At 61.6% G+C, this 23,296-nt stretch overlaps 2 protein-coding genes across 6 annotated transcripts; one reads left to right on the plus strand and one right to left on the minus strand.

Moving 5' to 3' along the window:
• Positions 1-1,003: 1,003 nt before the first annotated feature.
• LOC127393084 (discoidin, CUB and LCCL domain-containing protein 1-like) lies at positions 1,004-11,705 on the minus strand. Its single transcript, XM_051637814.1, has 15 exons — positions 11,595-11,705; positions 8,740-8,961; positions 5,944-6,081; positions 5,536-5,587; positions 5,213-5,285; positions 4,987-5,120; positions 4,788-4,825; positions 4,465-4,659; positions 3,347-3,468; positions 3,079-3,247; positions 2,876-2,968; positions 2,613-2,703; positions 2,405-2,442; positions 2,161-2,283; positions 1,004-1,537 (listed from the first exon to the last, which is right to left on the minus strand). Exons 1-15 carry the CDS (start codon positions 11,698-11,700, stop codon positions 1,113-1,115), a joined length of 2,019 nt encoding a protein of 672 aa, XP_051493774.1. The 5' UTR covers positions 11,701-11,705; the 3' UTR covers positions 1,004-1,112.
• GMEB1 (glucocorticoid modulatory element binding protein 1) lies at positions 10,837-23,066 on the plus strand. Of its 5 annotated transcripts, XM_051637830.1 has the most exons (11): positions 12,163-12,203; positions 12,837-13,003; positions 13,469-13,626; positions 14,550-14,632; positions 15,437-15,561; positions 16,790-16,893; positions 17,598-17,752; positions 18,562-18,690; positions 19,681-19,818; positions 20,753-20,875; positions 22,216-23,066. In XM_051637830.1, the coding sequence occupies exons 3-11, from the start codon at positions 13,499-13,501 to the stop codon at positions 22,920-22,922; spliced, it is 1,692 nt and encodes a 563-aa protein (XP_051493790.1). In that variant the 5' UTR covers positions 12,163-12,203; positions 12,837-13,003; positions 13,469-13,498; the 3' UTR covers positions 22,923-23,066. The 5 variants fall into 5 exon arrangements, with proteins under 5 accessions (XP_051493792.1, XP_051493791.1, XP_051493790.1 ...); XM_051637832.1 differs by lacking the exons at positions 12,163-12,203; positions 12,837-13,003 and adding an exon at positions 10,837-10,853; XM_051637831.1 differs by lacking the exon at positions 12,837-13,003 and having other exon boundaries at positions 12,155-12,203.
• The last annotated feature ends 230 nt before the right edge of the window (positions 23,067-23,296 follow it).

Raw genomic sequence — 23,296 nt, forward strand, 5'->3', positions numbered from 1 at the left:
CGGTAACCCTCATTCCCGAGGTGTTTCCCAAACCTGCTGCCACTCGAGGACCTTTCCCTCTCCCTCTGTTCCTTCCATCCCGGGAGAACGGGGCGGGTTTCCTGCCCCCTCCCGGCACTTGAACAACCGGGTCTGCCCGAGCCCCGGGGCCGGTTCGGGCAGCTCGGGACGTGGGGTGTGCAGAGAGTCGTGGGGACGGGGAAGGGTCTTACGGGGAGCGGCTGAGGTGGCCGGGGCTGCTCGGCCTGGGGGAGGCGGAGGGGTGAGCTCGCTGCAGCCTGGTTCCTCGCCAGGCAAAGAGATGGGGCAGGTTCTGATCTCCTCACTGCTGTGACCAGTAACAGGACTCGGGGAAATGGCAGGAAACCGAATCAGGGGAGGTTTAAGCTGGATATCAGGAGGTTTTTCACCCAGAGGGTGGTTGAGCACTGGAACAAGCTCCCCAGGGCAGTGGTCACAGCACCAAACCTGCCTGAGCTCAAGAAGCCTTTGGATGATGCTCTCAGGCACGTGGGGTGATTCTTGGGGTGCCCTACACAGGGACAGGAGTTGGACTCGATGATCCTGATGGGTCCCTTCCACCTCAGCATGTTCTATGATCCTTGTCTCCAGGCTGGACACCCCCAGCTCCCTCAGCTGCTCCTGCTCAGACTGGTGCTCCAGCCCCTTCTCCAGCTCCATCACCCTTCCCTGGACACGCTCCAGCCCCTCCATGTCCTTCCTGTCCTGAGGGGCCCAGCCCTGAGCCCAGGATTCGAGCTGCCCCCTCCCCAGTGCCTGGCACAGGGGGACCATCCCTGCCCTGCTCCTGCTGCCCACCCTGCTCCTGACACCAGCCAGGATGCTGGTGGCCTTCTCGGCCACCTGGGCACACACACTGGCTCACATTCACCCTCTGTCAACCAACACCCCGAGGTCCTTCTCCTCTTTGCAGCTTTCCAGCTGCTCTTCCCCAAGCCTGGAGCATTGCCTGGGGCTGTTGGGACCCAAGTGTAGAAGATAGATATATATATATATGTATTTAAATAGGATTGTTCTTAAAAAAAAGATCTTCTGGGGCAGGCTCACACCTGAAGAGCAGCTTTCCCCCTGGGCAGCCGGGCTCCCCCTCCTCACAGGGCTTCGTGGTAGACGTGTGAGAGGGAACAGTCCCCCAGCTGCAAGCGGGACCCCTCGGGAGAGGGGACATCCCCGGGGGGGCTGGCAGTCCTCTCCCCGCCGGGCCCCCAGGGAGGGGCTTCCCGGGTGGGCAGCTCCCCAGGCCTGAGGGTGGGTGCATCGTAGCCCAGCGGGGTGCTGGGGAGCCCGGGGACCCCAGCGGGGCTGCGGCGGGGGCCGGGGGGCTCGGGCTCGCTGAAGGGGGTGGCGTATTCGGGCTCGGGCGGCAGCGGCTCCGCGTACTCGTGGTATCTCCCCGGCACGTCGTAGTGGCTCGTGACCAGTGGCAACGTGTACCCCTCGTCTGGGAAGGGTTTGAAGGTGGAGGGGCCCGTCTGGCTGCTGGGGCTCAGCTGCAGCAGGTCTGGCTCGGCGTACTCTGCAAGGGGGACGTGGGGCTCTGAGCTGGGGAGCCCCCACTGGTGTCCCCCCAGCAGTGAGGGGGGCACGGTGCTGATGGGGGTGGGCTTGGGGGGCACCCGGGGTGGGCACATCTGGGCAGTACAGGGCTGGGAAAAGGAGGGGAGGTGTGGGATAAAACCCAGCTGGGGTGGGACACACCCCATGGGGACAGGACACACACCCCATAGGGACAGGACACACACCCCATGGGGACAGGACACACACCCCATAGGGACACAGACCCCATGGGGACAGGACACACACCCCATGGGGACAGGACACACACCCCATAGGGACACACACCCCATGGGAATAGGACACCCATCCCACAGGGAAGGGCACGTCCTTCCCTGCTGCCACCTCCAATGCCCATGCCTGTGTTTGAGGTGGAATAAAAATAATAAGAAGAACAAGAAGGAGAAGGAGGAGACGGAAGGAGGAGAAGGAAGGAGAAGAATAAGAATAATCCCTGCCAGGGTCACAGGAGCATGATGCAGGACAGGGTCCGGGCCAGAGTGATGCCTGGGGGGAGAAGGGCACCCCAGTGTGTTCCCAGGGTGCAGCAGGGCAGACCCAGCCCTGGCTCAGTGTCCCCGTTACCTGGTGAAAGGGTCAGGCTGAGCTCCCCTGGTGTGGCTGCCGAGGGGAAGGAGGCCAGCGTGGAGCCGGGGGGTGGCAGGCTCTGCAGGGAGCACACTGGGCTGGACTGCACTTTGGGGTACCCTGAGCAGAGAGCAAAAAGCCCCAGTTGTCACATGCCAACCCTTGGTGACCAGTGCCCCTGGGGGTGGGACAGCTGGGGGCGCAGCAGGACCCCAGGGAGGGGTTTTTGGGACCTTTTTACCTTTTGTGATCCCACAGTTCAGCTCTGCTGCTGGCTTCCTGCCAAGGGGAGAGCAAGATGGGGATGAGGGGTCCCAGCCCCCCTGTGGCCACCACCACCACCACCACCCACCTCCTCACCCCCTCGTGAGCAGCCAAATGGAGCCACCACGTTTGGGGATGGGATGCCAGGTCCCCGGGGGTGAAGTGGGAGGCAGGCTGGGACCCACCTCTTCCTGCGGCAGAGGAAAACCAGCAGCAGGAGGATGGAGCAGAAGAGCACGAAGCCACCGATGAGCAGCATCACCAGCAACGTGGAGCCTGGGCAGGGAGGGCAACATCAGCCTCTGGGTGCCCCATCCCACCCCTCTGCACCCACGGGTGACAGGAGCCCACCCAGGGCTCCTCCAGAGAAGGAGAATCTTCAGGATACTTTAAAGTCCAAGTGGGTCCATTGGTGCCTGGAGCACCACAGCCCCCCCAAGGCACCCACCTGCCTTCTCCGGGTCCAGGGCGACGCCAGGGATGAGCGTGTGGCTGGTGGGGTGGCTGGTGGGGACAGGGACCTCCTTGGGGACACTGGGCACTGCGGGGCAGGGTGGGGACAGTGAGCATGGGATCACCACCCAGGAGATGGGGAAACGTGGGGGAGGTTTGGGGTGTAGGGTGGAGACAACTCCTGTGGAGGGGGCTCACCGTAGGGCCGGGGTGCCCGGACCCGTGCCAACTGGCAGCCCACCAGGGCCACCTTCAAGGCCACCTGCTGGTGCCAGCTCTGGGGGGTGACACGGACGTAACGGGCGACGATGGGGGGGAAGAAGGCGTTGGAGACCTCCCCGAGGCTGTCGGCATTGCCTGCAAAGACCTGCCAGAGAGGCAAGGAAGGTGCTGGTGGCCACGTGTCTGTGGACGCAGGGTCTGCAGCCCCCTCCTCCCCCCTTATTGTCCCCCCCCCAATGCCCACCTTGTCCTCCTGGCCACCGCTGCCTCTGTAGGGTCTCCAGTTCTTCCCGTCACGGCTGGAGGAGACCCGGTAGGACGTCACGTAGTAGTCGTGCTGCTCTGAGGAGCCCTTGGTGATGATGCCTGTTGGTGTTTGGGGGTGGCCCTGCTGTCAGCTGGGGGGGGTACAGGGCAGGGCTGGGGGGGGGCCACCCCGTGCCCCATCATACACAGGGCAGAGATTTCCCAGCTGGAATAACCCCATCCCTGGGGAGGGGGGGGACAAAGGAGGCAGGACGTCACTCCCCTTTGGAGGGGGGTTCTGGGGGTTTCCTCCAACCCTGGGAGGGGGTTTGGGTGTCACATTCAAGTGCCAGACCCCCCCCCAACTCTGCCCCCTGGGAGCTGATAACCTCCGGCCCCTGCTGCCAGCCCTGCATTCCTCCCTCCTCCAGCCTCCAGCCGGACAATGTCCCCATTTTCCCGGCCCTGCTGTCACACAAAGCCCCCGCCCCGGCTGCCTCCGGCCCAACAAAAGGCCCTGGCTGGCACCAGATGCAAGAGCATAATATTAACTTGTTCATCCCAGAAACGGCTGCAGATGAGGGGGGGGGGACACACACACTGAGACAGCAGGGACAAGATAAGGGGGACAGCCAGGCTGCTGGCTGCATCCCATTTTGCACCAGTATAACCACAGTACAGTCATAAAATCATAGGATGGTTTGGGTTGGAAAGGACCTTAAAGATCACCCAGTCCCAACCCCCTGCATGGGCAGGGACACCTCCCACCAGCCCAGGCTGCTCCAAGCCCCATCCAACCTGCCCTTCAACACTGCCAGGGATGGGGCAGCCACAGCTTCCCTGGGCAGCCTGGGCCAGGCTCTCACCACCCTCACACCCAAGAATTTCCTCCTCATGTCCAACCTCCATCTCCCCTCTGCCAGTTTTAATCCATCCCTCCTTGTCCTCTCACTACACACCCATGTCAACCCATACAAGGAGCTCCAGTTTCCTTCTGGGTGTTATGGGGGGGGCTGCAGCTCCTCCAGGACGTTTTTGGGGGGGGTGAGTGAGGCTGGCACCATGAGGGTGACAGTGGTCAGGGGACAGGGATGGGGTCTGCTGGCTGACACTCACCCGTGACATTCCTGCGGGTGCCCAGGTCCAGCTCCAACCAGGCAGCCTGGGATCCAGGTTCAGCAGCCCAGGAGTGGCCGGCGGTGCCAAGCGAGGCCCGTTGGGCCAGCCAGGCTCGGTCCTGGCCCAGAGCATCCACCTCGTGCCACCAGGACGAGGCGTTGAAGGTGGCCACCTCCAGCACGTCGCCACAGGCTGGCAACGGGACACAGCAGGCTGGGAGCTCAGGACCCTCCAGCTGGGCACAGGGTGGGGGGTGGCACCGGGTCTGGCAGCCAAAATCATGGGTGAATTGGGGAAAAATGGGGGTGGGGGAAAAATACCTTTGTGGAAAATGAGCCGCTTCTCCGAGAGGGATCCCCTGAGAGGAGGAAAGTGGGGGGGGGGGGCATCAGATGAGGGGGAAAGGGGAACAAATCCGGGGTGGGGGGCTCGAAAATCAAGGTCCTCAGTGTCAGCGTGGAGGGGTTCCCCCAGCTGGGGGTGGGGTGCAGCCGGGGTCCCCAGCCCCCCCTCACCCACCTTTTGGAGTGGAGCCCGTTGGCAAAGGCCGACTCGTAGAGCGTGATCCCCTTCTCCCGGGACAGGGTGACCTGTCCCCCCAGCTCGTCAGCGATCACCCCGGCGTGCACGGCCGCCTTGCACAGCACTGAGGTCTGTGGGGAGCAGGGGAAGGGGTGAGAGCAGCCCCCCCCGGGGGCCAGGGCTGCACCCATGGGTGCCCCACGGGGGTGAGCTCTGCACTTACATCCCGGTAGCCCTGGCTGGGGTTACCCCAGATGTCCCCATCGATGTCCTTGCAGCCCGCGGGGCAGTACACGCTGGAACACATGGTGAGGAGGGGGGGGGGGTCAGGGCTCCCTCCCACCCAAATCCCCTCTGCTTTGTGCCCCATCCCACCACGGCTACACCCCAAAACCCCTGGGGTGAGCACAGCTCCAGCACCCAGGAGAGGGATGGGGATGGAGCTCGGGATGATGATGGAGACCAAGCCAGGGCTGATGGGGACCAGCAGCGATGCTGGGGGGGACACACCAAAGGAGGGACCACTCACACCCCCTGGCCACTCACCTGACGTGCTCCTGGGTGTAGTGGGTGCCTCGAACCAGGCAGGAGACCAGGTCTGCAAGGCAGGGACACCCTCGGGTGAGGGACCCTCACCCACCCAAAAGCACCCACCTGCACCCCAGGGGAGAGCAAGGGATGCCCCCTCGGTCCCCATCTGCCCCACGCCTGTGGCTCTGCCTGGTATCAGGGTCCCAGCTGACCTGGGTGGGGGTCCAGGGTGCTGGGGGGGATGTCCCAGCTGGCTGGGTGGCCTGAGGGACCCCCATGTTTGCCCTCAGCCAGGGAGAACATGGGGTTTTGGGGAGTCTGAGGTGATGGGAGCCCACCCTGGGGTCAGCCCCTCTCCCCGTCTCTGGCCGTGCCCCTCTGAGACACAGCCCAGGGGGCATCTCTGGGGATGGGGTCCCCTACCTGGGTGCTCCGAGGTGGCATAGGAGAGGAGGAGGCCTCGTCCCGAGCGGTGGCTGGTGCTGTTGAACAGGACGGTCATAGTGCTGGAGTTTGTCCCCAGGAGCGGGGTGGTGGGGACGGTGTTCCTGCAGTAGGGTCCTGCCGGCAGGGACGGACACATGGAGGCCACTGGGGGGCGCTGGGGGACCTGGACCCCAGGATGTCACCTCCCCTGCCTCAGCCCTCACCAGAGCCAGGGGGGCTTAGGCATTTGGGCTGTGCTTACAGTGGTCCCATGCAGGGTGGTCCTATCCTGGGGGTGGTCCTATCCTGAGGGTGGTCACATGACTAGGGTGGTCCCATGCCCAGGGTGGTTCCAACCCCAGGGTGGTCCTATCCTGAGGGTGGTCCCATGGCCAGGGTGGTCCCAACCCCAGGGTGGTCCTACCCTGAGGGTGGTCCCATGGCCAGGGTGGTCCCAACCCCAGGGTGGACCCATCCCCTAGGTGGTCACATCCATGCTATGGGGGGACCTGGGGAACAGCCCCCTGCACCTCACCCTGTCCGCCCACAGCCACAAGCAGCACCGAGGGGTACCAGAGATGTCCCCATGTCCCCAGGCAGGGACAGATGAGCTCCTGGCCGGGCAGGGACCCCCCCACTGCTCCCCAGAAATGCTTCCTCCAGGACCTCCTCCTTCCACCACGGCTGGCATGGCATGAGTGGCCACCAGCCCTTATCAGGGACCAGCCACCGTGTCCCCCCCACTGCCAGGGCTGGCCCTGCAGGACCCCAAAACAAGGGCTGTGTCCCTGTCCCCTCCCCAAACCCCCTCTCACAGGTGCTGCCGAAGCTGCTTCCTAAATCCCCCCCCATTAATCCAAATTAATTTGCAATCTCCATCTCCCTGATTAAAGCTTTGGCTTAGCGGGCAGAGGAGCTCCTTGGGGACATCCCTGGTCCCACCTGGGGACAAGAGGTGGCCCCAACCCCCCACACTGCCATCACCCCTCAACCCCCCCCCATCTGGTGTCTGTCACTGGGGCCTCGGGACCCCCAGAGATGCTTTGAGCAAATGCCAGGATGGCCCTGGGGACAGGGAGTTGTGTCCCCCCGTGTCCCCCCGCTGCTGGCAGTGAAACCACCCCCCCCCCCCCCCAGCAGGGTGGTGTCGTGCCTCAGTTTCCCCACCCTTACCCTGCCTGGGTCATTATTTAACGTGAGGCTGAGCCCGGGAGGGGGGGGGGGGTTGTGTGTGTGTGTGTCTGTGTGTGTCTGTGTGCCAGGGCTCTGCAAATGAGATGCAGATGAGATGCAGATTGCCACGTCCGGTTGGGTGCTCACCCAACCGGTGGCACCGGAGACCCCCGGGGTGCCGGGAGGGCTTGAAGCTGCCAACCCCCCCGGGGGAGCCGGGCACGTCCCCAAGCAGGACGAGGCCGGACGCCAGAGCCAGGGGCTGAGTCAGCGGGACAGAGCCCAAAACCTCCGGCTGCTTCCCGAAAAACATCTGGGTCCTCTCAAGGGCCGGCGTCAGCCTGGGGGCAGGGGGCGGGGGGGGGGGGCAGGGACCCCAGCCCGGCCCCCGCCAAGGCTCCCCCCTCCCCATGATGAAACGCTGCGGGTTCCCTGCCCTCTCCACCAGCCCCCCCTGGGAACATCATCCAGGAGGTGTCTTCAAACCCCCCCACCCCCCCTTTTCCTGCCTTCCTCCAACACCCCTCAGCCTGCACCAGGAGGGTCTTGGGAGATGGGGACAAACGTGTCCCCGAGGCCGCAGCAGAAGGGACAGAGAGCGGGGACCTCACGGGCTGGCAGCCCCCCCCACCCCCCCCTCCGCCCCCCCCAAGGCCACCAGCCTGGAAGAGTTCTGGAAAACAGGGAAAAATCCCCATCCCGGGAGCAGTGCTGGATCCAAACTGGCTCCTTTCCACCCATCTCCACCCCCCCCACTCACGGGGCCTCGGGGCTGCTCCCTCATCCCACCCATCGCACCCCAGCTCTGGTGCTTCCTCCCCCCTCCCTCCCAAGACCCCTCCCCCGGCCCCCGCCGCTGTCAAATCCCGTTAAACCTCTCCGGGAAAAATCCTGGAAGCGTTTGGGCAGCGAATGAGTGGGAGGAATTAACTAATCGGCAGCTGCATCTGGTCCCAGCTGGGTGGTCACCCCCCGGCTTGGCAACAGCCCCCTCCCCAAATAACCCCTTCCCCTTGGATACCCCCATCCTCAGCCCCCCCTGGCCTTGGTTATTGCCCTCCTTGGATAACTCCCTCCTCAGATATCCCCTTCCTCAGGTACCCCCCTCCTTGGACATCCCTCTCTTTGGGTACCCCCATCCTTGGGTATCCCCCTCCTCAACTATCAGGTATCCCCCTCAATGGATAACCCCCTCCTCAAATATCCTCTTCCTTGGAGATCCCTGTCCTCACATAACCCCTTCCTTGGGTACCCCCTCTTTGGATACCCACCTCCTTGGGTACCCCCTTCCTCGGATACCCCCTTCCTTGAATACCCCCTTCCTTGGGTACCCCCTCTTTGGATACCCACCTCCTTGGGTACCCCCTTCCTCGGATACCCCCTTCCTTGAATACCCCCTTCCTTGGGTACCCCCTCCTTGGATACCCCCTTCCTTGAATACCCACCTCCTCGGGTACCCCCCCTCCTGAAACCCCCCCTCCCCATGATGAAACCAGCAAAAACCCCCCAGATTTTCCCCCCCACATACACCTTCTCCTCATCCAGGACTTTCCATAAAGGGATCCCCCCCCACTCCCCAAGCCCCTCAGCTGCCTCAGTTTCCCCCGGGGACCCCATTACCATAGGCAGTGCCAGCCCGGGGGTCAGCCAGCAGCAGGGAGCTGCGTGTGCAGCTCTCCGAGGGCTCCAGGTCGATGTCCCCAAAGGCCAGGAGGAGGGATGTCCCCGGGGGGGTCTGCAGGTGCCAGCGACAGGCCGTGTGGTTGGGGTAAGTGCCCGGGTAGTTCTTGGAGCTGAGGGTGCCACTCTGGGGTGTCAGCAGCGTGTGGCCACAGCCGTCCCCTGAGGAGAGACCCGAGGCAGGGGGAAGGGGGTTGGGGTGAAGGGGAATGTGTGCTCAGCCAGGCTGCTCCCTGCCTCAGTTTCCCCGCTTTGACACACCCCCCCCCCACACACCCTCCCAGAACACCCTGTGGGTACCTGAAACACCCTCCCCCCCTCCAATATTTTCTGTGTTTGAAACATCATTTTTGTGGCTCTTCTGGCTGTGTGTGTCGTCCTCCCCCCCCCAGGGACAGTCCCTGGGGGTCCCAAGGATGAAGCTGCCTCAGTTCCCCCCAGTGCAGACCTGCACCTTCAGCTCCTCTGCACCCCCCCAGGAGATGGGGACCTCGATTTTGGGGGCTACAAAAGGTTGGAAGGAGGAAACATCACCCCTGACACACACACACCTTGGCCATGGGGGTGTACAGCACCCAGGAACCCTCAGCCTTGACCTTGAGGATAACCTTGGGCAATCCCCATTGCTCCCTCCCCCAGGGAAACTCCAGCCCCCACCACAAGAGGGGCTTTTCTCCAGACTGGAGGGAATATCCTGGAAATTTGCATTGGAAGTACCCAGTGCTGGGGAATTCTGGAGGAGCTGGGGCAGGATCGGAGCGTAGGGAAAGAGTGTTGGGGGGGGGAGCTTGAGGGGGGGTCCAACATTCATCTGAGCCCACCTCCCCACCCCCCCCCCACCCTCTGCATCCCCAAAAAGCTGCTGCTCCTGCCAAGGATCATCCCAGATGATGGGAAAGAAAAGGGAGGGTGGGCACAGCCTCGGCTGCCCGCGCCGTCGCCGGGAGACGGCACAAAGCAGGGGGGAAAATCCTGCTGGGATGAAAATAAAAAAAGGGGGGGGGGGGGTGTGGAGGTGGAAAATGCCAGGCCCCCCCCCCCCCCCATCTCCCCTCCCACGGAGCCCACTCCTGGCCAGTCGGCAGGAAGGGCTGGCAGCCAAACCCAGGGGGTGTTTTATCCTGTGAATTCCTGATTTCCCTGCCTGGTTGGGCAGCGACACCAGTGAGGGCAGAGCTGGGAAGGATCCAGGATCAGGCCATTTGGGGAGGGGGGCACTGGGGGTGCTGGGGAAGTGGATCCCAGAGGGGCTGCTGTGCTGGGAGGGGGAGGGATTTGGGGGGGGGGGGGAAGTTTCCAACAGGGAAGGTTGGAGCCATGAGGATCTGCATGGAAAACCCTCTCTGGCCAGGACATGTGCACCCAAGGTGGGGGGTCCTGGCTGGACACCCCCCACCCCCAGCTCCAACTACACAACCAAGAGACTGGGGGGCCCCATAAACATCCCAGGAAAGGAAATCCTGGGGAAAAGCATCCCGAGTGTGACTGGCACATGCCAGGCCAGAGAGAAGCCAAGAGGTTTGGCTCTGAAGATGCAACCGAGGGGGCTGGAATGATGAGGGAAGAGCCACGGGAGGGGAAGTGGGGGGCGGGGGGGGGGGGGAGGACTGGGGATCTGCCAAAAACTGGGAAAAGCGGATTTGTGCCGGGTGAGGGCGAAGCAGTGGCTGGGCCATCCCTGCCAGGGATTTGTTTGTTTTCTCACAGGATGCAGGGAAGACACAACAGGGCGATGCTCCGGGAAGAGCCTGGCGCGCTCCCTCCCGCCCTGCCCAGCCCCGGGAATGCTTCCCGGCCTCCAGGGAGGGTTTGGGATCCGGGGGGAACCCGCTGCGGGTTATCTCCCAAATCACACACAGGGAACGTGGGGGGTTTCTGCTGCCACCAGCGACCCTGCTCGTGCCTCAGTTTCCCCTCGCTGGGAGCGATGCTTGGGATGTCCCGTCCTTGTCCCCTCGCTCCTGGATGAGTTGGGGACGAGCAGTGCCGGGAATAACCGTGTCTTTGGGATGAGGCTTGGCTGAACGTTTCCTTCAGAGCCTTCCCGGATCCCGGTGGGTGCAAATTCCCCCCCGGAGCCATCCTGCCAGTGTCCACGGCACGTCCGGGCTGGCTGCCTGGCTCTCCCGTCTGTTCAGCGTAAGCCCCGGTGATCCTCTTACACCGGGGCAGACTCGGGGCCCCTGGGGATTAGGGGTTCCCAGGGAAATCCCTGCGGATGGGATGGAGCCAATCCAGGGACTGCCGGGACACCCGGGACCTGGCATGAGGAGCAGGGTGGGAAACGGGGAGCGTGGCGGGGGCTGCGGGTGCGGGACGGGGGTAGTGGAGGCAGCGGGGAGCCCGTCCCGGCCGGTACCGGAGCATGACAGCGGGGCCGCGCTCCGGACCGGCAGCGGGAGCCCGTCCTGGTCCGATCCCGGTCCGGAGACAGCGGGAAGTCTGTCTCGGATTGGTCCCGGGGCAGCAGGACGGCAGGGACCCATCCCCGATCGGTACCAAGGAGCCCATCCTGGTCTGATCCCGGTCCGGACACAGCGGGAAGCCCGTCCCGTACGGACACCGGGCACAGGGGCGCCCGTCCCGGTCCCGTCCCGGTCCCCATCCCGGACCTAGTCCCGCTTCCCCTCCCGGCTCCAGCCTCAGCCTCCGACCTAGTCCCTCTTCCGATCCTGGTCCCGACGCGGAGCACAGCCCATCCCGTCGGGTTCGGGGGATCCCCGGGATCGCCGGTAGGAGCGGTGCTCCCGGCGCCGCACCCCGCTGCGGGGGGACCCCCCGCCACCCGCACTCACCGTCCTGTCCGCCGGCCGGGCGCAGCCCCAGCGGGCCCAGCAGGAGGCAGCGGCGGAGCAGCTCCAGCGCCATGGCCCCCCGGGCCGCCCCGCCGCCCGCCCGCATCCTCCCGCCGCCACCGGACCGCCGCCCCGCCCCCCGCCGCGCCCCATTGGCTGCCGCCGCCCCGCCCCGCGCCGCCATTGGTCCGACGCGCTGCCAGTCAAACAGGCACCGCCCCCCGGAGGGGGGGGCGAGCGGGCGCGGCGCAGCCGGGAAACCGGGGGGGGAATCGAGCGAGGGGAGACTGCGGGGAGCTCCCGGGCAGCCCGTGGGGGCTCGCTCAGGGTTTGGGGGGGGGTCCCCCTCGGCCGCGGGGGGATGTCGGTGCCACTCGCCGGCCCCGCTCTCCGCTCCCCCCGCCCCCCGCCGCTCGGGTGAGGGGCGGCGCTGCCGCCGCCCGCCGCTAGAGGGCAGCGCGGCCCCTTCCCGGCGGGCGGCCGGAAGTGCTGGCGGCCGAGGCCGCGCTGGCTGCTGCGCATGCGCGCGGCTGCCCGGCCCCGCTTCCCCCCCCTCCCCCCCCCCTCCCTCCCCCGGCTCTCACCCCCGGGCTCGGCCGCTCGGTCTCGGTAAGTGCGGCCGCGCTACGGCAGCCGGGAGCGGACAAACCGGCGGCGGCGGCGGCGCGGTGGGCGGGGCGGGGCGGGGGCGCCCCAGCGCGCGCCGCCGTACGTGCCGCCGCCGCGAGGGCGGACGTCGCGCGCCGCGGGGGGGGGGGGGACGGCGGGGGGGGGGGGGGGGGGGGGGGACGCGCGGCGGCGCTGCGTCCGTCCGGGGGGGGGGGTGGGTGGGGAGGGGGGAGGCCCCGCCCCTCCCCCGGGCAGCCCCGCCCCGCCCGGGGGGGCCTGCGCCTCCCCCCCCCCCCCCCCATCACGGGCCACCCCCCCCCCCCCTCCACCCGGTTTTGGGGAGGGGCGGCGCTGACCTCTGACCCCCGCGGTGACCTGTGGGCCGGGGTCTCCCTCTGAACGGGGAGGGGGGGTCCCCCCGGCCTCCTCCGTGCCCGAAATCCCGAGGGAGCCGCGGTTCCGGGGAGCGCTGCCCCGGGAGGGGGGGGGGTCTCTGACCTGCCCCCCCCTCCCACACACCGTGACCGGCGGGGCAGGACCCCCCGGCTCCTCGCTTGTGTCCCCCCCCCCCCCGGTTTGGCCACCGACCCCTCCCGAGAATTCCCCCTTTTCCTGACACCAGCGCTTTCCCAGGAGCTTTTAAAGCCCCGCGGGGCTGATCCTGCCCCTCAGCGGGAACAAAACCCCCTCCTCTCCATGGGCGGGAAGAGCTCAGCGACCCTCCCGCCAGGATCTGCTGCCACCGGGAATACCGGCACCGGGAATACCGGCTTCTCCGCAGCCCCTCTGCGGTGGGAAGGGTCAGTCCCAGGGAGAGAGGGCTCGGAGCATCCCCGGGGCGGCTGGAAGCGCTGCCCGCGGGATGGATGCTGGGGGGGGAAAAGCTCCCTCTTGGAATCTTGGAATGTCGTGCTCTTTGCCAGAACCCACCGTGCGGGTTTGCTGGGCTGGAGCCAGGGAGAGGAGCCCAGGAGAGGGGCTGGGAAGCGATGAGGAGGTGTGTGTGTGTGTGTTGGGGGGGGATGTGCCTTTGGGATTGGCGTGTGGGATGAGAGAGATTCCCGACTATCGCGATCGACGGCGGAGGAGAGAAATCCCTGTCGTGTCCTGACGTTTTTTAAAGCTGGAGCCCTCCGGGGAGCCGGAGCCGGTCCCGGCTGGAGCTGCGGCGGGATTTGGGGAGGGGGGAGGGGGGTGGTTGGTGGCGGAGAAGGGAGGGGACCCGCCATGGTGACCCCGGCCGTGGCCCCGCTCTGCCCCCGCAGCCCCTCGGTGTCCCCCCCCCCATGTGAGAGATGGCGAACGCCGAGGTCAGCGTCCCGGTGGGGGATGTGGTGGTCGTGCCAAGCGACGGGAACGAAGGGGAGAACCCGGAGGACACCAAAACCCAAGTGATCCTGCAGCTCCAGCCGGTCCAGCCGGGGTGAGTGGGGTGGGACCCGCGGTGTCCTGGGGGTGGCTGAAGTGGGGGGGGAGGGGGTTTCCCCGTGGGTTGTTGGGTTTGGTTTTTTTTTGGGGGGGGGGTCCCAGCGTTTTTCCAGGTTTGTGGCGGGCGTGGGAAGAGGGAGAAGTACAAAGGGAGAAAAGCTTTGGGGCCTGTGGCTGTCGTGGGCTCTTGGAGGACTGGGATTGTCCCGTGGGGATGTGTCCCCGGGAGGTGGCAGGTGGGGGAGGTGGCCACGGGGCTGCTCCTCAGCTCCTCCCTCGTGGTGCTGGGTCTGGTTTCCACGCTGCAGCTGCTGGATGGGAGGGTCTGTGCCCAGACCCACCCGGGCTTTCCCCCTAAAATCCTCCTCTCAAATGCAAAGGAGAGGTTGGAGGGAATTTTGTGCTCCCCCTGGCAGCGAGGTGGCTGCCACCAGGCACTTCACCTTGACCCTGGATCCATCAGGATGTAAAGATACATCCAGGTTGATCATCATTCCCGGAGCAGGGTCTGACAGTGACTCTTCCCTCTGTGTTCCCAGTGTCACACAGGGCTGGGAGGGGAATCCTGGGCCGTGGAGCTGTTCCCTGTTGTGCTGGGTAGCAGTGGTGGGTGTTCCCAAGTCAGGAAGGCACAGGGAAGGGCTGCAGGGCTGCTTTGGTGGCACTGGCAGCCCGGAGGGAGCAGTGACAGGGCTGGGAACACCTCTGCACATCCCAGTCCTTGGAATTACGATCCTGTTCTGTCTGTGCTGAACAACAACAAAAAAAAATGCCTTGTTCTTGAAACTACCAAACAAAATCCACATCCCTGGAGGACAGGCAAGAGGGAAGCCAAATGGATCCTTGACTTAACGCTGCGAATCTTAATTTCCCATCGTTGGAATGAGTGGATTTATGGATGGACACTTTTCACCACAGGATTTACCAGGAGGGCTCTGAGGCCAGTGCTGCCGTGGTGGCCGTGGAAACCCACACCATCCACAAGCTGGAAGAAGGGATTGGTGAGTTCCTACCTGGCATGGGCAGAATTCCCTCCTCTGCAGGGCTGGAGGCTCCAGCTCCCTTCTGGCTCTGCCCCTGCAGTTGCCTCTTTAGGTGTGAAGAGGATTAATTATCAGTCAAGATCTGATATCACTGCTAAAGAGGTAGCAGAGCTGCAGGGAATCTGAGAGATGTTTGTGCTTCACGTTTTAAAGTAGTTTCTTTCCACAAAGATTGTTCTCATTGACACACCCCCCCTTACAATGTTGAATTTCTGATCTCACCTGCTGGGGGATGAGCTCCATCTGCAGTGCTGCTCTGCTAACAAGCAGATTAAAAAGCAGATGCCAGTTGCTGTTAGAGCTGGGAACTGGAGACAGCTGCAAGAATCATAGGATGATGGGATGGTTTGGGTTGGAGGGACCTTAAAGCTCATCCAGTCCCAACCCCCTGCATGGGCAGGGACACCTCCCACCAGCCCAGGTTGCTCCAAGCCCCATCCAACCTGCCCTTCAACACTGCCAGGGATGGGGCAGCCACAGCTTCCCTGGGCAACCTGGGCCAGGCTCTCACCACCCTCACACCCAAGAATTTCCTCCTCATCTCCAACCTCCATCTCCCTCTTCCAGTTTTAATCCCTCCCCCTCATCCCATCCCTCCCTGCCCTTGTCCCAAGTCCCTCCCCAGCTTTCCTGGAGCCCCTTCAGATCAGTCCTTTCGGTTTCCTGAGTGCAGGTCTCACCACCTACCAGCTTCCAGCTCCCACCTGGTGGGATTTGAGCCTCTTGGGTGGAAGTTTCATTTTTGCCCTGTTCCTCCCTCAGATCCCAGCACCATCGAAACGAACGAGGACATTGAGATCGCCTACCCCATCACCTGTGGGGAGAGCAAAGCCATCCTGCTCTGGAAGAAGTTTGTCTGTCCAGGGATTAATGTCAAGTGTGTGAAGGTAAGGGAGTGTTCCCTGTGGATTCCTCCTCTGCTCTCAGGGTCAGGTCCTTGACCTTGTCTGTGTCTGTGCAGCCTGTTGGGTGGTTGCTGCTTAAATTGTTTCTAGCCCAGGTAGAAGCAGGGGAGCTGTGGGTGAGGGAGAGGAGGCCTGTCACTGTCACCCACCTCGTGTTCAGGGCTGCTCTGGGTTACTGCTTAAAGCAGAGCTGCATTTGGCACTTCAGGAGGGGCTTGGAGCTGAAGGCAAGTGGGGAATGGACTGAGATCAGAGGCACAGAGTGGTGGGGCTTGGAAGGGACCTCTGGAGATCACCCCGTCCAAGCCCTGCTAGAGCAGGATCCCCTAGAGTAGATCCCACAGGAACACGTCCAGGTGGGTTGGGAATGTCTCCAGGGATGGAGACTCCACAGCCTCCCTGGGCAGCCTGTCCCAGGGCTCTGGTACCCTCACAGTCAAGAAGTTTATCCTCATGTTATCTTGACCCTCCTGTGTTCCAGTTTGTCCCATTGCCCCTTGTCCTGTCACTGGGCACCACAGAGAAGAGTCTGGCTCATCCTCCTGACACCCCCTGTAGATATTGACCAGCACTGATCAGATCCCCCCTCAGCCTCCTCCTCTCCAGCTGAGCAGCCCCAGCTCTCCCAGCCTTGCCAGACCTTTTCTCCTGTGTCTCTTACCCTGGTGTCCTCACCCTCTACTCCTGTCACTCCTTGACGAGGAGGTTGCACCAAGAAGAGAAATCTTGCTGGTACCTTTTCTCACTTGAGGGTGTGCTGAGTCCCTTGCCCTGCTGCAGCCAGAGTGCCCTGTCCCTGACCCTTAGTTTGAAGCCTCAGTCACTGCAGCAGGACAGAGCAGCTGCCCGAGGGAACCCCTGTGTCACCTTGATGCCACCTGCTCAGCAGTTTGATGTGACAGGAGTCTCCAAGATGACTGGTCACGTTGACAGAAGGAGCTAATTTGATTCATGTTCTGTCCAAAAGCCTTCAGGGCTGCTCTTGGCTAGAGCTGTGTGGTTGGACTGCTGGTGGCTGGCAGCTCATCCCTGCAAACATTCCTATCCTGGAGTTACAATCACTGGGGACAAAACTGGCAGGGATCTGAGAAGCAGCTCCTCCTTCTGGGTGGGAGTTGGGGCTGAGATGAGCTGTGGGCTGGAGGTCCCAGTGCAGTCTTGGGAAGCCGTGGTTCCCTGTTCCCTGAGCTTTTCCTTATCTCCCTCTCAGTTCAACGACCAACTGATCAGCCCAAAGCATTTTGTTCACCTGGCTGGGAAGTCCACCCTGAAGGACTGGAAGAGAGCCATTCGCCTTGGTGGGATCATGCTCAGGTACCTGCCTGCCCTCACCCCTGTGTGCAGCCTCAGGGCTTCATTGCAGCTGCAGGATCCCCAGCAGGTGCTTTCCCTGCTTTTTAGTCTCCAAGAGATATCTGGGAAGCTCGCATGACCTGGCCAGCAGCTTCCAGAGGTCCTGGTCCCCTGGTCTGAGGGGCAGGATTCCTCATCCTGGGCAGAAAAGGCCTCACCCAGGGCACCTGGTGTATGGTGAGGGTGGAACAGGGCTGGAGTATGTGAATCATGGGATTGTTTTGGTTGGAAAAGCCCTTTAAAATAATGAGTTCAAGTGGTTACCCAGCCCTGCCCAGGCCACCACTGCCCCATGTCCCTCAGCACCACATCTACACAGCTTTGAAACCCCTCCAGGGATGGGGACTCCACATCCAGGCCCTTTCCATGAAGAAATTGTTCCCAAGATCCAATCTAAACCTCCCCTGGTGCAACTTGAGGCTGTTTCCTCTTATCCTATCACTTGTTCCTTGGGAGAAAAGACCAACCCCCCTGGCTCCAACCTCTTCTCAGGCAGCTGCAGAGCCAGAAGGTCCCTGAAGCTGGAGGTTGCCTTGGACCGGCCGTTGCGCTGCTGGGTCCGTCTTCCCCGCGGCCGTAGCATTCCTGGGTGGAATACTCCCTTTTGTCTCCAGGCTGAGATTTTTGAGCTGATCCTAGTTCTCTTTCCTCCGCTCCCTGCACAGGAAGATGATGGACTCGGGACAAATTGACTTCTACCAGCATGACAAGGTGTGCACCAACACCTGCCGGAGCACCAAGTTCGACCTCCTGATCAGCAGCGCCAGGGCGCCGGTGCCGGGGCAGCAGAGCGTGGTGCAGACCCCAACCTCAGCTGATGGTAGGGACCCAGTTAGGAGTGCTGCAGAGCTTCAGAGCAGAAGGTGGTCTCTGCTGAGGTTGAGGGAGAAGGCTCCTCCCAACCCCGCTGCATCACAAATTGTCAGGGTTGGAAGGGACCTCTAGAGATCATCTAGTCCACATCTAGCACGTCCCGCAGGGCTGCATCCAGGGGGGGGTTAGAATATCTCCAGAGAAGGGGACTCCACAGCCCCTGTGGGCAGCCATCATTAGGCTGGGCAGGTTGTTTCTCTAAGGCTCTGGGGGGGTGAGGTGGCAGAGTTGTCCACAGGATAAGGAGAATCTCCTGGAAAGCACCATGGCCACATGGTAACACCTCAGAGTGGCTGCACGTTGGCTTGGTCCCAGATTTGATCCAGAGACTGAGTATGGAGTCGAATCCATGTCCCTTCTATAATCCAGTTTGGACCCTGACCCTGTTTCCTGAGAGACTGGGGCATGTCCAGGGTGCAGAGCTCCTGTTGGTGATGCAAGGGTGGCTGGGCTGAGCCTTAGTCATTCCCTTCTTTATTTTCATCCCTTTCTGCTCCATTTATGCCAGGACTCCAGTTTCCTTGCTGGAGGACACTTGCTTCAGAACCCCCAGAGCCTCTCACAGCCCCATTTCCAAGGAGAAGCACCAATAGTTGATTTAACAAATTTGCTTGCAAGGAGCCAGGCACAACCACCCTGAGCACGGGAGTGAGAAAGAGCCTGGGAGGGGTGAGAGGGGGGGTTGGAAAGCAAAGCAGGGAAGGAGGGCTGGTGCTCTGGGTGCTGCAGAGGGAGCTGAGGTGTCCTCTCTGGCAGGGAGCATCACCCAGATCGCGCTGTCAGAGGAGAGCATGGAGGAGGGGATCGAGTGGAACTCGGCCCTGACAGCTGCTGTCACCATGGCCACCGAGGAGGGCATGAAGAAGGACACGGAGGAGATCTCGGGTAAGCTCCAAGCTGCCTGGTGGGTGTTCCCTGCCCCCCTCCTCACCTGTTACATTCTGGAGACTTGAAATCCTGACAATCAGGAGAGTTTAGGAAGGGCAGAGCTGCCCCTCGGCTATCCCAGCACTTCCCACCTGCAGCAGGAACAGGGGACTCCAGCCCTGGCCCTGTGGCTGGTGGATTATCCCCCAGATCATAGACTCATGGGATGGTTTGTGTTGGAAGGGACCTTAAAGATCAGCCAGTCCCAACCCCCTGCATGGGCAGGGACACCTCCCACCAGCCCAGGTTGCTCCAAGCCCCATCCAACCTGCCCTTCAACACTGCCAGGGATGGGGCAGCCACAGCTTCCCTGGGCAACCTGGGCCAGGCTCTCACCACCCTCACACCCAAGAATTTCCTCCTCATGTCCAACCTCCATCTCCCTCTTCCAGTTTTAATCCATTCCCCTTGTCCTCTCCCTCCCTGCCCTTGTCCCAAGTCCCTCCCCAGCTTTCCTGGAGCCCCTTCAGGCCCTGGAAGGTGCTCTAAGGTCTCCCTGGAGCCTTCTCACTTGCTACTAGTTACAAAGAGGAGCTTATTTTGTGGTTGTTCATTGTGAAGATGTAAATGCCAGCCTGGAGCTGGATGGAAACCACCAGGGAGCAGTGTCTTGTTAGCAGCCTGGCAGCTCTCCTGCCTGTGTCTGTTCCCTCCTAGGATCAGTACAGAAGCTGAGGCAGAGTCTCCTCAAAGATTTGAAGCTCTGCATCTTGCAGAGACTTGAAGTGTCGCCTTGAGAGTCATGATGCTGCTTGAAAACATGATTTGCTGTCTGGGTCCATTTGGCTTTTGTGTTTTTTATTTTCTTTTTGCCTGTCATCTCCACCCCAGTGGCCAGATTAGAAGTTGTTTTGCAAAGTTGCTCTTGCCTGAAAGGTTAAAGGTGGCCTTGTGGGGAAAAATGGCAAGTGCTTGTGCATGTTGACTTCTTCCCTCTCCTTGTGCCAGAGGACACCCTGATGTTCTGGAAAGGAATAGCTGATGTGGGGCTGATGGAAGAGGTTGTGTGCAACATCCAGAAGGAGATAGAAGAAGTCCTAAGAGGTGTCCAGCAGAGGTTGGGCCAGTCTCCCTTCCAGATGACAGGTAGGTTATGAGCTCCAGCCACTGGCTGTGGGGAAAGAGGACTCCATAAGAGCAGCTGCAGGCAAAAGGAGAAGTGACAAGGCTCCATCCCCAGTGTTTCAAGGGGGTGAGTGAGGATGGTGAGGTGTTAGCTTGGTAGCTGAGCTGTGGAGCCAGGTCTGGGTGTGGTCTCAGCCTGCCCAGCTGCGAAGCACCTTCAGTTCCACCAATGCAGGGCACAAGGACACAACGTGTCACCTCATTCCCTGGACAAAATGACCCCGGGAGATTGTTGAGGGCACTGGGAGGTTGTCCTCAGCTCCCAGCCCTTGGGATGCACTCACAGAATCATGGAATGGTTTGGGTTGGAAGGGACCTAAAAGATCATCTAGGTACAACTCCCTGCATGGGCAGAGACTGGCAGAGGGGAGATTGAGGTGGGACATGAGGAGGAAATTCTTGGGTGTGAGGGTGGTGAGAGCCTGGCCCAGGCTGGCCAGGGAAGCTGTGGCTGCCCCATCCCTGGCAGTGCTGAAGGGCAGGTTGGATGGGGCTTGGAGCAGCCTGGGCTGGTGGGAGGTGTCCCTGCCCATGCAGGGGGTTGGATCTAGGTGATCTTTAAGGTCCCTTCCAACCCAAACCATTCCATGATTCTATGAAGGATTGTCCTGGTTTGAGCCAGGATGGTATTTTTACCTTGAAGCACCATCCTGGGTGAAGGTCCAGTCAGTGGAGACTGGTGCAGCCTTTTTCCTGGAAAAACCATCTCTTGCCTGGTTTAATTGCTGATCCTGAGTCAAACCATGAGAAGGAGCTTGGTCTGCCCTTGGTGGGGAGAGCAGAGGCAGTTTCAGAAAAAAGCAGCAGAAAAATTGGGGTGTAATCCAAGCATTTTTTGAGTACCTGTGTCCCACCAGTGGGACCAGGCATCCATCCTCACCCACTTCCCTTGCAGATGCTGCAGTCCTGAACAACGTTGCCCACACCTTTGGCCTGATGGACACAGTCAAGAAGGTCCTGGACAACAGGAAAAACCAGACAGAGCAAGGAGAGGAGCAGTTCCTCTACACACTGGCAGGTACAGGCAGTGCCCAGCAGGGCTGCTCATCCTGTTGCTGCTCTTGGGAGATGATTTTCCTTCAACAGATGAACCATGTTTGGCTTCTTGTTCAACACACAAAACAAACGCGTCCCGATCCCTTTCCCACCTGGGGTTTGTGTGGAATTCCCCTCACATGGAGCAGCTGCTTGGGCCCCACCTAAGGAGCTTCCCCTTGCACAGGGTGCTGAGTTGTCTCCTTGTCCTGGTGTGGAGCTGTCAGGTGTCTGGCTTCTTCTGAGCTGCAGCCAATAACCTGATTCCCCAGGGCTGGATGAGGCTCCATCCTCAGCGTGTCCTGTAGGATCTGCTCTTATCTGGGATGTCCCAGTCCCCCACTGCCCTGGATAAATGAGGTTACTGGGCTGGTTCCAATGTTCATACAAAGGCTGAGGGAGATGTTTGGTTGACCCAGGCAGACCTGCTCCCTGTCACAGGGCAGGTGTTTGGCTCCTGGGAGGGGACCCAGCTGAGCTCAGGAAGCAGCTCCTGCTGCCTGGAGGGGCTTTGTCCACCCTTCCTCCTAGGTGGGTCTTGCTTGGGGAGGAGAAATGCCCAACTTCTTGTTAGGGGAAAGACAGTGGAGATAGCAAATCCTAGAATTGTTTTGGTTGAAAAAGACTTTTAAGGTCATCAAGTCCAATCACTAACCCACCACTGCCAAGACCACCATTGACCCATGTCCCTCAGCACCACGTCTACACAGCTTTGAAACCCCTCCAGGGATGGGGACTCCACCCTCCCTGGGGAGCCTGGGCCAGGGCCTGACAACCCTTTCCATGGAGAAGTTGTTCCCAATGTCCAGCCTAAACCTCCCCTGGCACAACTTGGGGCTGTTTCCTCTTGTTCTAGCCCTTGTTCCCTGGGAGCAGAGCCCGACCCCCCTGGCTCCAACCTCCCCTCAGGCAGCTGCAGAGCCAGAAGGTCTCCTCTCACCTCCTGGTCTCCAGGCTGGACACCCCCAGCTCCCTCAGCTGCTCCTGCTCAGACTGGTGCTCCAGCCCCTTCCCCACATTGGTACAGAGCGTTGCCTGCTCCTCACCCAGGTGCTGACAGCAGCCAGAGCAGGCTGAGCAGAACATTGCCCAGGTCTGTGTGGGTGGCAGGAGAACCTGGCCCTTTCCTTCACTGCAGTTTGGTCTTGAGTGAAATCATACGAGTGGCTTGGGTTAGAAGAAACCTTGTAGATCATCTAGATCCAACCCCCCTGCATGGGCAGGGACACCTCCCACCAGCCCAGGTCAGGGCCCCTGCTGTGGCAGACACGGGCTGAACTGGTTGTTTGTGGAACCCAGCAGCTTCCCCCTTCTCCTTTGTAGACCTGGAGCGGCAGCTGGAAGAGCAGAAGAAACTGGCCAAGGACCAGAAGGCTAAATCCCAAACCATCCAGAACGTGGTGCTGATGCCTGTCAGTGCTCCCAAGCCCCCCAAGAGACCCCGCCTGCAGCGCCCGGCCTCCGCCACCGTCCTCAGCCCCTCCACCCCCATCCAGCAGCCCCAGTTCACCGTCATCTCCCCCATCGCCATCGCCCCCGTCGGCCAACAGTTCTCTGTGGGCAACATCCCCGTGGCCACCATCAGCCAAGGCTCCAGCCCTGTGACTGTTCACACCTTGCCTTCTGGCTCCCAGCTCTTCCGTTACGCCACCGTGGTGTCCTCCTCCAAGACCAGCTCCTCCGACACCGTCACCCTCCACCCGTCCTCCAGCCTGGCGCTGCTCAGCTCGGCAGCCATGCAGGACAGTGGCAACCTGGCCAACGTGGCAACTGTGGTCAACCCCGTGGAACTGGTGGCCATGGAGTCTGGGCTCACCTCCACCATCCAAGCTGTGGAAGGCACCTCAGATGATGGACAAACCATCATAGAGATTGACCCGGCGCCCGATCCCGAAGCGGAGGCGGAGGAGCCGGAGGGTAAAGCTGTGATCCTGGAGACAGAGCTGAGGACTGAGGAGAAAGTGGTGGGAGATGTGGAGGATCATCAGCACCAGGTCCATAACGTGGAGATTGTGGTCTTGGAGGACTAGCAAGCGTCACTTTGGGGGAAGAGTTGGGAATTGGTTGCATTTTGGCCTTTTTTCTGAAGCATCTTTTCCAGCCGCCCCGTTTATTTCCATGGACGTTTTTCATTGTACTGTATATAATATATATAATTATTATTATTTTATTAATTATTTTTTCTTTTTCCAAACAAAAAGCTGGATAACCACGTGAGACCTGCCCAAGGCTCCGTGGAGCACTGAACAAATACCCTCTTTGCAGGGTAGGAGGAGAGACTGGATCTGAACAACCCACCCAGGCAGGGGATCCTGGTCCCGCCTTTTGATTTCCAAGAGACAAAACCCCAGTGACTGTTTGGGGCCACACGCAGGGTTTTGGGGTGGAACTGGTACCTCATTTG

The sequence above is a fragment of the Apus apus genome, chromosome 21 (assembly GCF_020740795.1).
Source record: "Apus apus isolate bApuApu2 chromosome 21, bApuApu2.pri.cur, whole genome shotgun sequence".
In the NCBI taxonomy this organism is placed as follows: domain Eukaryota; kingdom Metazoa; phylum Chordata; class Aves; order Apodiformes; family Apodidae; genus Apus; species Apus apus.